Source organism: Mizuhopecten yessoensis, unplaced genomic scaffold (genome assembly GCF_002113885.1).
Source record: "Mizuhopecten yessoensis strain PY_sf001 unplaced genomic scaffold, ASM211388v2 scaffold4839, whole genome shotgun sequence".
NCBI classification, from domain to species: Eukaryota; Metazoa; Mollusca; class Bivalvia; order Pectinida; family Pectinidae; genus Mizuhopecten; species Mizuhopecten yessoensis.
The window spans coordinates 1,099,217-1,115,707 of record NW_018405747.1 but is presented as its reverse complement, the minus strand read 5'-3'; the positions used below and the strand labels follow the sequence as shown (position 1 = coordinate 1,115,707).

Genomic DNA, 16,491 nt, shown 5'->3' with positions numbered 1-16,491 from the left:
GAATTTCTGAATTAATGAATATTTCATGTAGCCAGGGTTTTCCACTAGAGAAGCTTCAATCAACACTGAGGATAATTTCAGTCATCACGACCTGATTTTCACCTATGCGACTTGAATATCTACCAGGATTAAATACAAGATATCTTCAGAGCCACATGTGGTGAAGGAAATGCATAACTTTCAGAGTACCTGGATTTGTCTTGTTCTGTAAGGGTCATGATGGTTGCCTGTTTGTTTTGATATCTCTTGAATTCCAATTAGTGTCGTTTCTGATGAGATTGAGCTCCGATTTTATCCTTACAATCTATTTTAGTACATTTTTTCTGGTTTGCTTTCAAATGAAACTATAACTGAAACCTAAAAACTGAAACATCTCTTCCATGACATATGTGTTTTTATTCTGCAAACAGTATATCCGATAGACATGTACAACTCCATTAATTGTGATTAACTTTACCTGATTTCATAAAAATTCAAAGTCTCTTAAAAGCACAAAAAGTATAAAACTAGACCTGTAAGTCTAATACCCCCTACACTTCAGTTGTTAACTAACATTTAGTTGTAAAAGATAAAAATATGAACTAATATTACCTGCTATGAAAACAAAAACACTGAAGGTTAAGATTTACCACTGCATCAGTGAATTTTTTTACATGGAGTAATCTCCCTTATATATTGAAGCTGAAGCAACAGAATTAGTTTTTGCTGGCTTTGAGTAACTTTCTGTCAACATTTTTATTTTCGTAAACTCTAAGGTCAATAAACTGGACTTTTAATTTGGTGTTGCTCATTTGTAATTCCTGAATGGTAATCTTTCTAAGAGAAGAATTAGCAATGTAAAGGTCCTGAGTTTGACCCCGGCAGTTTTTTTGGTGTTTTTTTCATTATTCTTTGTATTTAGAAACATGAAACTTTCAAACAACTATGTTTCTGTAAAATGCATCACATGCCCTTTTCATGCAATGGTTACCTAGAAAGGATTTAAACAAATAGACACAACAGAGACAGTGTAAATTACAAATAACCTTAATGTATTCTACCCAGGCATATTCCTTGGATACCAGCTACAAAGGACAAACCATGAAACACCTAATTCCTTGGATACCAGCTACACAGGACAAACCATGAAACACCTTAAGCCTTAGATACCAGCTACACAGGACAAGCCATGAAACACCTTAATCCTTGGATACCAGCTACAGAGGACAAACCATGAAACACCTTAATCCTTAGATACCAGCTACACAAGACAAACAATGAAACACCTTAACCCTTAGATACCAGCTACAGAGGACAAACCATGAAACACCTTAACCCTTAGATCCCAGCTACACAGGACAAACCATGAAACACCTAATCCCTGGATACTAGCTACACAGGACAAACCATGAAACGCCTTATTCCTTGGATACCAGCTACACAGGACAAACCATGAAACACCTAATCCTTGGATACTAGCTACACAGGACAAACCATGAAACACCTTAATCCTTGGATACCAGCTACACAGGACAAACCATGAAACACCTTAAGCCTTAGATACCAGCTACACAGGACAAGCCATGAAACACCTTAATCCTTGGATACCAGCTAAACAGGACAAACCATGAAACACCTAAATCCTTGGATACCAGCTACACAGGACAAACCATGAAACACCTAATCCTTGGATAACAGCTACAGAGGACAAACCATGAAACACCTAATTCCTTGGATACCAGCTACACGGGACAAACCATGAAACACCTAATCCTTGGATACCAGCTACCCAGGACAAACCATGAAACACCTTAACCCTTAGATCCCAGCTACACAGGACAAACCATGAAACACCTTAACCCTTAGATCCCAGCTACACAGGACAAACCATGAAACACCTTAAGCCTTAGATACCAGCTACACAGGACAAACCATGAAACACCTAAATCTTTGGATACCAGCTACAGAGGACAAACCATAGCACATTAATCCTTGGATACCATCTACACAGGACAAACCATGAAACACCTTAATCCTTGGATACCAGCTACAGAGGACAAACCATGAAACACCTAAATCCTTAGATACCAGCTACAGAGGACAAACCATGAAACATCTTAATCCTTGGATACCAGCTACAGAGGACAAACCATGAAACACCTAAATCCTTGGATACCAGCTACAGAGGACAAACCATAGCACATTATTCCTTGGATACCAGCTACACAGGACAAATCATGAAACACCTTAATCCTTAGATACCAGCTACAGAGGACAAACCATGAAACACCTTAATCATTGGACACCAGCTATAGAGGACAAACCATGAAGCACCTAATTCCTTGGATACCAGCTACAGAGGACAAACAATGAAACACCTAATTCCCTGGATACCAGCTACAGAGGACAAACCATGAAACACCTAAATCCTTGGATACCAGCTACAGAGGACAAACCATGAAACACCTAATTCCTTGGATACCAGCTACAGAAGACAAACCATGAAACACCTAAATCCTTGGATAACAGCTACAGAGGACAAACCATGAAACACCTAATCCTTGGATACCAGCTACAGAGGACAAACCATGAAGCACCTAATTCCTTGGATACCAGCTACAGAGGACAAACCATGAAACACATAATTCCTTGGATACCAGCTACAGAGGACAAACCATGAAACACCTTATTCCCAGGATACCAGCTACAGAGGACAAACCATGAAACAAATTATCCCCTGGATACCTGACTATAGAAACAAATTATAAAGTACCTTATGTTTTAGATAAATATCTACAGAGAACAAGACATTCCTTAACTCCAAATACTAAGACAACATAGTTATTAGTTTATACCTTAAAACCACTTACATATAATAGTTCTAGTCACTTGATTCCTTTATCTCTTCTACAAGATCATAATCTTTTACAAGGGCTAAAAGGTGGTCTGTTACGTCCATGTAAAATGGGAAACACATAAACAGATACACATTCTGGTTGCCAAATTTTCCATTTGATGAGAGTTTACATTAACAGGTTACATACTATTCCGTCAACTTTGACCCCCCCTTCCCCATTCACAGTAACATGATGGGACCTCTTGTAAACTTTGTAATCAAGTTAATCACTTTGAAAGGTAGCCAAATATAGCTGGCAAGATATCTATATAGGACCCCCAGAGAAGCGTCATTACATAAATTGTACTTCAATCAAATTGAATGTTAAGTGAATGTTTTTAAAGTTCTATTTCTATAATTTAAAAAAAAAAATCATTTTAAATCTATAAAGTTCAAAGTTTGAGGTATTAATTAAATGGTATATTTAACTGCTTAATTAACTCACCATTACACATATCAATTACAATCTATCCACTCAAAGTATGTATTTCTAACCTCTGATTAGCATTAGTGAGCTGTGAAATACTATTCTATAAACCTTTTATATAAGTATATGAATTTTATCTTGTTTTGTTTGACATTCTAACATTGTTCCACTTACCTGTATTCTGTTTGTAGTTCAGTAAATACTGTCCATTGTCAGCCTTGTAATTCACCATATCGATGATGGATTATCCCTAAGGTTCACTTCAGCTCTGAAGTTTGTGCTCCGCCGTTAGTCCTTTAACTGAAAATAAAATGATGCAATGAACACAGGGTGCAGATATACCTATGAAAACCAACAGTTTTGATTGGCCAAGATTTTGTTTTGGACTTGTAGATCTATTGGACTACACAGAGTGTGTAAAGTTGCCCTCCCCCTGAAGTGAATAGACCAGACTGTGGCATTAAACTGGTTCCACAACAAATCAGTCAATCAGCCATGTAGATATCAATATGTAGCATTCATTTGTTTGGACCAACAGCAAGAGAGGGGTATGTGAAATATGCTGCTTCAGCAGACATGAATATTCATGGGATTCAACGTTTTCAAATACCATTATAATACCAGGTTATTCTGTCTACCCACCTTTGCACAGAACAGCCTGTATGTTACACACACTATATCCTCTGTCCAACCGAGGTGTCTACATCAACACCATACTCTCAAAACATGTTATGTTGAACAACTTGTGTAGTATTATTGACACATATATATATACTGTCAGATTTCGGCTAGTTTGTTGTACACTGATACAGAGCTGCATGTGTAGCTATCCTACCTAGAGGTATTCTGGTATCCACATCTGTGTGCGTCACTTTCACAGCAGCTAACATCAATACTGTCTGAGTTACACTACCGAAAATAGCCACCAACTCCTGGCTCGCCCTTGACGGTAGGATGGTGCTGTATTAGCATTTAATATTCATGATAACTCTTTAGAGCTTTGCTCATTCCCAATTTACACAATCGTTAATCAAAATTAAGCAAAAAAATTAATAACTTTAAAGCAATCCTTGTAATCTTGAAATCAGAGAGTACGATTATCTTATGTTAAAAGCCTTAATAAGTAGCTGTAATTTGGTGTTACAAGGTTTTTAATTAAATGTGACAGGCAGAAACATTTCACCTGAAAACTTTGAACAGCCACTTAATGAGGTCCTTCATATTACATAATTCTAATTTGTATTAAGGAGGTTCACAACAGTAGTTGTCTCCCTTTAGGTTCTTCCAACATAGTAGGTATACAGATTGAGAATGAACACATCTTTTGCTGGTGTTACTCATCATACATGTGTATAAATACTTTAATTCTAGGGCCTTGTGTATTCAATACAGTGCTTTACAGTATGGTACTTATTTTTTACATTAATTTTACATCTTGCTATCACAAACGGAAATCCAGAACCATTATAAAATAGATAAATCAAGGTTTGTTAACTCATTCATCCCTGAAATTTTATAATGAACTATTCAAACCTTTAAATTGGAAGAGTTCAAATGTGTCTTCAGGGGTGAATGAGTTAATGAACGCAGACAGAACACCGACTTCCGTCAGTGAGATGAAACCTGCATGGGTGGAATCATGTAGGCGAAAAACCTGTCAACCAACCAACCAACCATGGGTGGAATCATGTAGGCGAAAAACCTGTCAACCAACCAACCAAAGTTTGTTAACGTGACTGTGCACACATCAACAGTAAGCAACATTCCGCCGCAATCACAAAACTTTCACACATACAAAATTTGGTAATTGCTGAGGACAGCGTATATGAGATTTGCCCCAGAAAAGTGATGCACGGACAGCTAGGTTGCCTGATGGATGGATTGGAAACCTAGTCGTTTATGGTGGGTGCACAAGTACCATTGCAAGACTCAACCAACTACACAGAAAGCATCAACAACAAAGTCTAAATACATCCACTTTCACACAACTTAATCAGATGATAGACTGAAGCCACATGAACGTACATTATATTTGTACAGAATTCCAAACAGGCTGTTATATCACCTGTATATTAATTTTGATATACCTTATAAAAATCACCATAGAAATGCACTGAAAGTCAGCTGTCACAGGAATCTCATATGTTATCTGTATTGATCTCACTCAGAACAGTACCATACATGTCAATTAATACCACAACACACGCTTGGTATTCCAATAATGTCATTTTCATAATGTACATAATCCCTTCAAACAGCCATAAAAATGATGGACATCGAAGATTTTCTGATTTTTTGATTTTCTGACAATTTATGGACAATGACGTGACGTCACAAATGGCGCAACAAAATGGCTGTCTCCTTTTGATGAAACCCTCTACATTTTGGCTTTTGGCTTTTATTCTAAACTAGTCTTAGATGAGTTTTCATTTCATATGAGCTTTTATGAAACTCGTCTCAAAGTTTTAATTTTTGATCGCCAAGGCTCACAAAAATATAAACTCCTACGACGCGTTTCATAAAATCTCATATGAAATGAAAACTCATTTAGGACTAGTTCAGAATATCTCCTTGAGTTTGCTTTACCTTCCATAAACAAGGGAGAATACTCTTAAGTAGAACACTTCTTTGCAACTATAACTTGTTCAGTGGTAAGCTCTACCTTAATGCACTACTGGGTACATACATGTACTATATTGGTGACCTACTGACACACTACTGAATTAAAGTCTGCCACAGTAAATTGAACTTTGGAATCAGTGGTGGTAACAAGGACACACATATTGATCAATCAATGACTTGAATGGATGTGATCAGTTCCTTTATGTACGGTAGTTAGTGTCCATTACCTACTCACAAGGTATACCTCGACTGAGGGTGATTTATGCTAAGGTGTCCCAACACCATAAGCTGTATATTCTCACCAGGACAGTTATTGTGTTGCCTAATCTGTAGAGATCTGTTTAGGACTGTTTGAATGTATGTAAAGGTTATTACACTTTTCCATTGTGAGAGGTGGGAAGTATGCAGTAAGTATTATAAGTCATCCATTCACACTTGGGTAGAGTGACATGTGTGTACAGACCTCACCTGTACATTCCAATTAATTAGTGCTAAGACATCAAATTATATTCTCTGACTGAATAATTCACCATATCTTATTGTGTATTTAGTGTATCGCAACTTCATTATCAAATAACCTGCCAATAATATAATATTTTAATTTCAAATGAAAATCATTCAGAGTTACTCAAGCAGTAATATACCCTGGAGCGATTTTCATTGGCTGTGCCAGTCAGAAATCGATTGTGACGTCATAATATGGACAATGACGTGACGTCACAAATGGCGCAACAAAATGGCTGTCTCCTTTTGATGAAACCCTCTACATTTTGGCTTTTATTCTGAACTAGTCTTAGATGAGTTTTCACTTCATATGAGCTTTTATGAAACTCGTCTCAATGTTTTAATTTTTGATCGCCAAGGCTCACAAAAATATAAACTCCTACGACGCGTTTCATAAAATCTCATATGAAATGAAAACTCATTTAGGACTAGTTCAGAATATCTCCTTGAGTTTGCTTTACCTTCCATAAACAAGGGAGAATACTCTTCAGTAGAACCCTTCTTTGCAACTATAACTTGTTCAGTGGTAAGCTCTACCTTGATGCACTACTGGGTACATACATGTACTATATTGGTGACCTACTGACACACTACTGAATTAAAGTCTGCCACAGTAAATTGAACTTTGGAATCAGTGGTGGTAACAAGGACACACATATTGATCAATCAATGACTTGAATGGATGTGATCAGTTCCTTTATGTACGGTAGTTAGTGTCCATTACCTACTCACAAGGTATACCTCGACTGAGGGTGATTTATGCTAAGGTGTCCCAACACCATAAGCTGTATATTCTCACCAGGACAGTTATTGTGTTGCCTAATCGGTAGAGATCTGTTTAGGACTGTTTGAATGTATGTATTATAAGTCATCCATTCACACTTGGGTAGAGTGACATGTGTGTACAGACCTCACCTGTACATTCCAATTAATTAGTGCTAAGACATCAAATTATATTCTCTGACTGAATAATTCACCATATCTTATTGTGTATTTAGTGTATCGCAATTATCAAATAACCTGCCAATAATATAATATTTTAATTTCAAATGAAAATCATTCAAAGTTACTCAAGCAGTAAATGTGACATTGGTACAATGGAATCTTTTGTCCCTTTGGTTTAGAAGGATTTAAAGTCCCTGGCATTGAATCATATGTGGAGAATCAGCAAAATTAGTATTAAATACTAAAGTGAATTAATTTGCTCAGTTTTAATGTGGAATACAGGCTGTTTTCCCTAGATAAGAAGTGCCTTATTTTCCCAAAATTACCAAAAGACTGAGGAATATATTCCTGATTTCAATACAGATAATGCCAATCTCCCAATTCATACAGGAACAAGCAGATTAAAAATTTAGGTAACAAATCACTGTACTAACACACTGCCTAGCCAACAGGGGGATCCTTTCTGAATTATATGTCCATTAACACCACCAGCCTGTCCATCGTCCCAATTGTAAGCAGTAGAAAAAGTATACAATAATAGTTTAAAACAGTATTAAAGTCTGTCAAAAAATGTACAACAGTATATATTTGTGCCCCAATGTCACTCTGTAAACCAAGTACAGTTTGTTTGGGGTCATCACACTATGAAATGAGAAGTGATACGAAAGTGACCAAAAAACCAACAAGGAAATCAGGAAGTCACGTTTGACTCTTGTTTAGTATTTTGAGGCAAGAAGTTGTCTTTTTACTACAAAACCACAGCATTATTTATTTCTCTAGGCGGAAACGAAATGACATGTTTAACATCCTGATAAATCTTCTCTATGACCATACCACTGTGAGGTCAATGCCATTAGAACCTAAGCAAGCTCTCACTAGAACATTTTATCACATAATGTACTGTGTTATCCAGTGAATATACCCATATCATATTTGTTGGCGTATTAACCCATGTAATATGACCTATATCAGCCCTGTAATTGGTTGTAAGTTTCAATTGTTTCAATTGTGACGTCACGCCTAGGACAAGTACATGACGTCACAGATTTACACACTGGAGTCAAAATGGCGTCATTTTACATTTCAAGGTTGCATGAAAATTGTTGTTTTACACGATTAATGCCTTAAGTCTTGATTATGTGATAAAAAGGATCTTACACTCGTTTTCATTTCAGAGGCTCGCTAAATTGAAAAATTCCTAAGACTCGTTTCATAAATCTCATATGAAATGGAAACTCATTTAGGATCCTATATGTCCAGCCCGTCCGTCTCGTTTAAAATGGAATGTCTCTATGAGTGTCACCATAGGTCCATGCAAGTAACAGGACTAGAGTCTTTCTAGCATGTATAATAAACTTGACCAGCAATATCATGTCGAAACAGTTCTTCGGTATCAACAAATAACTTGACAGTGATAGATTTTCCAGAGACCACATTACTCACTTTTTTAAAATTTAACAGACATGCCTCCGTGATGCGACATCAGAAACACGTCAATTTTCATAACAAAAATAAAAATCATTGTTTTCAATGTTCCTTTATAATTGTTACAATAAAAAATATGACATAAAGTTACCAGGTAGTAGAAACTGATAAAAGGATGGTTTACAGAACCACAGACGATATTGTGAAAAATTCAGTCACATGAACAGGCACATGCTTCGGGCTGTTCTTCCCGCCAAACATTTCAGTGATTCTACATGGGAATTATATATTTTTGATGTCTTTATCAATTTATTCTAAAGACAGAGATAGGTGAACATGTAAATATGTAAGCATTACAAAGAAATAAAAAGTGGTTCGTGTTTTAACTTCCTATAATGCAGTAGTAATTCATTTTGTTTATGAGTTACATCTGAAAGCAGTTAAAAGCTTAAGTAATAACAGCATATGATAGTATATAATAAAAGTATACAATAGCTTTAATTGTATGTAGTCTACAAATGTCTGTCAACATGTGAGCGTCACTCGTGCGAATAAATCCACAACTGCCTAGAAAATATCTATAAGATTCAAAATCAGTCTTTGGTACACACATGTTGAATGTCAGTGTAATAGAAATGTAAATGGGCTCGACTTAACAGATTCTTATCTGAGAGCAACTCTATGGGTGTTTATGCTGAATTCTAGATGTTTCAGTACTTTAGAATAGGATATTATGGTGCTTTTTTATAAAGATGAAAAATGCTGAAGATTTTTTAAAGTATAAAATCTGTAACACACAGGACACAAAAGCAAACATAATACAAAGTTTAAGTGTTATGTCATAAGCCTTTTTATCACATAATGTTATTAGTTACACGGATTTTTGGCAGGGTATACAGGATGGTATGACCCAAAAGGGTTTCGTATTTCCTGAGGCCTTTAGGTGTGTTTTGTGTGTTTTGTGGCACATAGTTAGCCCTTTTGGCGAGTATTTCCTCATCAATATGCGAAGCGAAACGTTTTGTCATTTTGTAAACATCGCCGGAAGCAGACGACGAATGCGAGTTGTCTCCCATTGCCCGGCCGCAAGATACAAAGACACGTGACCCGTAGACCCCTTGTAAAAGCACGTGATTCCACCGTATTACTGCTGAGAATCACGTGACATGACCGTATACCCCCTGAGATTTTCGTATACCCCTTGAGATTAACGAATGCGGTTTGGTACACTGTAGTTTTTAACCAATCAGATTCCTAGATTTTCCTCAAAGGGGTAATAAACTGTGTTATCCAGTGAATATACCCATGTCATATCTTTTGCGTATTACCCATGTAATATATGACCTATCAGCCCTGTGATTGGTTGCAAGTTCCAATTGTTTCAATTGTGACGTCACGCCTAGGACAAGTACATGACATCACAGACTTACGCACTGGAGTCAAAATGGCGGCTTTTTACATTTCAAGGTGGCATGAAAACTGTCGTTTTACATGAATAAATGCCACACATCTTGATTATGTGATAAAAAGGATCTAACACTCGTTTCATTTCATATGAAATTTATGAAACTCGTCAAAAATGTTTCGTTTTAGCTCGCCAGTGGCTCGCTAAATAAAAAAAATCTTAAGACTCATTTCATAAATCTCATATGAAATGGAAACTCATGTAAGATCCTATATGTGAAGAACACATCTCATAAAAGTACTAAATCATGAGTACTGTATAAGGACTGAGTACCCAAACCTGTGTAACCCCTCATGCTGACACCAGCAGAGCTATACATGGTCGGTGGGGATCTATTCAGACTGGTGTGAAATACTGTATATTTATACACTTTATTATCTTAACTACACCAAAAGAACTTCACAAATTGTTTGATATCTGTTCAAATAGATCACAGAGTTTAAGCAAATACACGGGCTTAATCACATATATAGTATATGGTCGATCGTTTACCTTACTAGCTAGCGTATTCAGAGTAATGATTCAAGCTATATTATAACAGTATATGGACAAAACAAAAAACCAAGGGTACTAAATTATTTTGAGTGTGAAAAAAAATGTAACAGTTTTGTTGATCAGTTTTAAAGAAGCGAACTCAGGGTCTTTTATCTCTATACTGTAACCTCTGGCACATACAGTTACATAAAGTAATACCTACCAACTATAAGCTACTTATACACAAAGGTGCAGCATACAGCACCTGTATTGTATACCACTGAGACCTGTTAGAATTATAACATATGGAATATACATGTAACTTATACAGAGCACAGTTACATATAAGTAATACCTACCAACTATAAGCTACTTATACACAAAGGTGCAGCATACAGCACCTGTATTGTATACCGCCGAGACCTGTTAGAATTATAACATATGGAATATACATGTAACTTATACAGAACACAGTTACATATAGTAATACCTACCAACTATAAGCTACTTATACACAAAGGTGCAGCATACAGCACCTGTATTGTATACCACTGAGACATGTTAGAATTATAACATATGGAATATACATGTAACTTATACAGTTACATATAGTAATACCAACTTTTTTTGCAGCACCTATTATATATACCACAGCTGGGACCTGTTAGAATTACATGCATGTATAACATATGGAATATACATAAAGAAGGATATCCTAACATTTTACTAAATAACCATGTACTTACATAACTTATTGGAATGTAAACTCCATGTCTGCCCCAGATAATATATGTGTCAGTAACATTCAATGTCCCGAAAGTTCCTTACACCAAATGTAATAATCTTAAGTAGATTACCGATACAGCCGACACAGCCGTGGGTTAATCGGTTCCAGCTAAGCCCTAAATCCAGTATTTGGCTATAGTAATGCCCATGTCCATGCTCTGTATGTACTCACGATCTTCACTGGCCAGTTCAAACTCCTGTGGAGCTAGGGGTTAAAACTTCTCATGAGGAAAAATCCATTTCACAAGAATTAAATGAGTCTTGATAAGAATTAATCGTTCATCAATCACGATGTAGAAGATTATGTAGATCCTATTAGAGCTAGATCAGTAAAAGTTGGTGAACACGTTACCAGTTTGATAGCCCTACCTGTGTCTGGCCCAGGGCACCTGTCTGTTACAGTTCCATTGTCTACCTTAGTTACAGTCATAGATTTAAAGGACAAAGCAATCAAAAACCAAGCTTAGGATCACACATGTGTAAATTATATGTGTATTAGCTGTACTTAGGTTAACATTTATTTCAGGTATTGTTCCTCAACGTTTCTTGTCCAATTGACGTCAGCACTATTAAATATTGTCCAATAAATTGAATAGTGATTATTTTTTCTAAAGAAATGTAGAGCACGCTTTTTTTCAAATGTTAAATCCAGTTATTTTATATACATATATACAGAAATGATATCAGACAAATTGCTAAACTGCTCTTGCTTTTCTAAAAACATACTTTAGGATAGAAAGTGCTCAATTTGAACCATATAACTGGTACATAAAATGTAGTCAATAATTATCCATTGGAACCATTGTGACCTGGTACAAAGAGGTTGTCAATATTTGCCCAGTAGGAGGTACATTTGAATATACCTATGGTGTAAGCTGTCTACATGCAGCTTGAGAACTACCTTTTAAAAAATAATTTACTTTTTGAATTTCAGTCAGGTTTCAGAATCTCTTTTTCCACTGATATATGTCTTGTCCATCTTTTAGATCACACTAGATTGCAAACCACAAAAGGCCTTTTTACAGGAATGGTCCTATCAGAAAGCTTTTGATACTGAGGACCATGAGATTTTGTGTATTTTACTCCATATAATGGAAATTAGATCCATATCATGGTTTGAATCATATTTATCTAATAGAAAACAGATTGTGAATATCAATGGTTTTAAGGTGGCTCCACACTTTCCCAATTAACCAGCAAAATTCGTTGAAACTTTCATATAATGGTTATGCAACTATGTAGAGTTGATTTTATGAAAATCTAAACATTCCGATAGTTTGGGGACTTTTTTGGAAAAAATACAAAAAAAATGAATTTTCGTCAATTTTAATATTTTCCGGGTTTTTTGTGTGTGACATTGTTCGGAACAATAACAGCAATGATAAAATGAAAAGAAGCATTTCTAATGAACCCTACAAATATTTTATTTATCGCAAAATATGTAACACATGTTACACAAAGTGTTTTTTATTGTATTTTTACGGATAAAGTGATTATCTACAAGCTAAAAGCAAACAGGACACGAAGATCTATACATATAGAATGGGAAATTGAACAATATATACACAATGGCTTTATGATTAATTTAATTTACATTTTACAATCACTTCGATCCGGGTGAGAGTTATCTTCCTTGAAAAAAAATGGAACTTTTTGCAGAGGGGTGACATTTACACAATGACAGTTGTCTCTGTTTACATATAACAAAAAAGGATGGAAATAAATCAAAAATTATCAATTTATTGTTCTTTAATGGAACCAAATTAACCTCAGTCATGTTACACTTTGGACATCATTCCACAGTCTGCTAACTCACGGTATGTTTATAATTACATGTCAGGTACATATGTGACCAGAGGCTATCGCATGGTATGCCGTTCTCACGTGCACTCACACATGCATTTCATAGGTATCTTGATATTTTACAAAACATTATTTTCACAGAGTAAGTAGACTACATTTGTAAACACGATTTAATTGACAGAGCAAAACTCCCTCAACAGCGAAAATCGTAACGACCCCAAGCTTATGAACTTGTGTAAGCACATGATTTGCACATGTGAGGTCGGTACGTCCGCATTACATGCGTTTCCTATATGACCTTCTTGAGGTTGTCTGGTCACATGTCACTGTCTTCCCGTGAGTCTGTTTATCTGTTTATGACTATGAATTGGAAAGCTTTATTCCTGAAGTACGTGTGATTATACATTTCCCGGTAAAATCTCGAAATCGGGTGTTGACATATCATCGGCACGCACGTGTACTATTGTTTACCAGGGGCCTGGTCGTTTATGCGGAGCAACCAGTTTGACCGTTTATAAATGTAACAATTTCGGGTACAAATCCTGGCGGACCTGCAAATGTGTATGCAGGCCTTGTAAGGCTTTCTCAAGGCTCGCCTGAAAGCAGCATCAGATTACTAGGTCCGACCTTATTTAATAAACGAACAACAGTGCATGGTCCGATCGGTTTGACGTTTAAAAGAAAACGGCCCAGGTGTAACTATAATTTGCACTACAATATTGAATGCCCAATACGGAAATGACGACACGGTGTACATGCACATTTCGATCAAGATAATTGAGTCAGAGCTGTACTTTTTCCGGAAGTAGGTCACGAAAATGGACGCTGATGACGATGTGTGGAGCCACCTTAACTCAGATCTATGTAATATTACTTTTGGGGTCCCCCAAGGGAGCTTACTCAGACCCCTTCTTTTCTTAGTCGATGTAAATGATCTGCAAGTTAGTATTGACAAACAATGGGTCCCCTAAGGGAGCTTACTCAGACCACTTCTTTTCTTAGTCTATGTAAATGATCTGCAAGTTAGTAGTGACATACAATAGGTCCCCCAAGGGAGCTTACTCAGACCACTTCTTTTCTTAGTCTATGTTAATGATCTGCAAGTTAGTTGTGACAGACAATGGGTCCCCCAAGGGAGCTTACTCAGACCACTTCATTTCTTAGTCTGTGTAAATGATCTGCAAGTTAGTAGTGACAGACAATGGGTCCCCAAGGGAGCTTACTCGGACCACTTCTTTTCTTAGTCTATGTAAATGATCTGCAAGTTAGTAGTGACAGACAATGGGTCCCCCAAGGGAGCTTACTCAGACCACTTCATTTCTTAGTCTATGTAAATTAAATGATCTACAAGTTAGTAGTGACAAACAATGTAAAGTTTTGCTTTATGCAGATGATACAGCCATACTTTTTTCTCATGTGAATTCAAATGTTATTCAAAGCTATGGAAAGTTGCCACAATTGACGGGTGGACAACAAACTATCTCTTCACTTGGGTAAAACTGAGAGCATTTTGTTTGGACCGAAAGGGAAAATACAGAACCTGAATATTAATGACTTTATCGTCTGGTGTAAAGGATATAAAAATGAAGCCAGATCCTGTGTAAAATACCTGGGTATAACTCTAGACAGGTTTTTACCTGGTGAATCCTTCGCTAATACTATCATTACTATAGTAAATCAAAGGTTGAAATTGTACAGAAACAGTTGTTGTCTTTCTCCACAAACCAGGAAAACTTTGTTATGTATTAACCCTTTCACCATTGTAGACCATAATGGACTCTTCCAAATTAATGTATGGTAGAGTTCACTCAAGTTACATAGGGGTGAAAGGGTTAATACAGTGTTACTTTGATTATGCATGTTCTTCATGGAATGAAGGTCTTTCAAAGAAGCTCAAAGATAAGTTATAAGTAGCTCAAAATAAAGTAATTAAATTCGTTTTAAATCTCCATCAGAGAAAAAGCGTGATATTTTTAGAATTTGAACAAGTAGTTTGTTTTTTTAATTTGTAACCGAGTTAGACAGTTAAGACTGAATCATGTTTTTAATATTTTTCATGGAAATTAAGTGCCCAGACTATCTGAACCATGGCTTTACACGTCAAGCTTCAACTCATTTTACTAGATCTAAGCAATTAAATTTTTATATTTCTGCTATGAAAGGGTTAGAAGCTTAAACTTTTTATTATAATGGTGTGAAGGACTGGAATATGCTTCCTAGTAATACAAAGCAAAGTTCAAAGAATAGCACTTTAAAAACTCATGTGAAAAAGTACTTTATGGAATCACAAAAAATATTTTTTATTCTACTAGAACCAATGTAACTTTTTATTAGATTGTCCATTATTTTTTTAATTAACTTTGATATCTTAAATATTTATGTGCCAATATTAATTATTAAATTTGTCTTAACCGTAACTGACATGCTCTTTTATGGACCCCATTGGAAATCAGTTTTATTTTAACTTGTATGGGTTATCCAAGGTAACGGGCCAATTGTTTGTTTCACTTACTGTGTCTACTAGTACTTATACCTACAGCGATATATAGTCTTGTCTGTAAAATTGTGTATGTAAAATATTATATTAAAATATTAAAATACCATGCCGAAGGCACCCAGCACAGCATTCCACCGGTCACATTATACTGACAATGGGTGAACCAGTTGTTGGCATTCCCTTTAATGCCGAGCGTGAAGCAGGGAATAACAACTATCATTTTTAAGGACTTTGGTATGTCAGAACCCATTGCCTTCCTCACCTGGGCAAATGCTCAACATTAAAACCAAGAGTGAATGTTGCCAAGCAGGGTGCTAGGAAATAAAAATATTTAGAACTAGAGAGAAATATAAATATCCCAAATAATGCAATGAGTACAGCAGATATATTTTGATCGCTTTTGCGTGCCCCAGTAGAGGGCACAAAAGGAAATCCCCAATTCTGCAGGAGTTACCACATAAGTAGCCTTTTACGATGTATGCAGTGGGTGACAGCAGGTGTATTCTTTTCTCGATCCCCGACCTACAGGGGTGGAAATAAATAAGTGATAATAACTTAAGGAGGTATGGTATGTGATAATCTATACCGAAAATATTGGAATTAAAAAGTCCTTTGATGTTCAATGGTGCAGAAAATAATGTTCCTAAAGTTATTGTACACCACACATC

General features: G+C 36.1%; 1 protein-coding gene across 3 annotated transcripts in view; it reads right to left on the bottom strand.

Annotated features, from left to right (window-relative positions):
* LOC110449925 (b(0,+)-type amino acid transporter 1-like) overlaps window positions 1-16,491 on the bottom strand; it is a 79,717-nt gene that overhangs the window by 29,260 nt on the left and 33,966 nt on the right. Inside the window, exons 1-2 of one of the 3 annotated variants that reach the window (XM_021497097.1) lie at window positions 11,484-11,887; window positions 3,477-3,602 (exon numbers count right to left, since the gene is read on the bottom strand). In XM_021497097.1, the coding sequence (XP_021352772.1) occupies window positions 3,477-3,534 (58 nt within the window). In that variant the 5' untranslated portion in view covers window positions 3,535-3,602; window positions 11,484-11,887. Of the gene's footprint in view, window positions 1-3,476; window positions 3,603-3,944; window positions 4,138-11,483; window positions 11,888-16,491 lie in introns of those variants that run through there. The other 2 variants (XM_021497095.1, XM_021497096.1) reach the window with 2 other exon arrangements.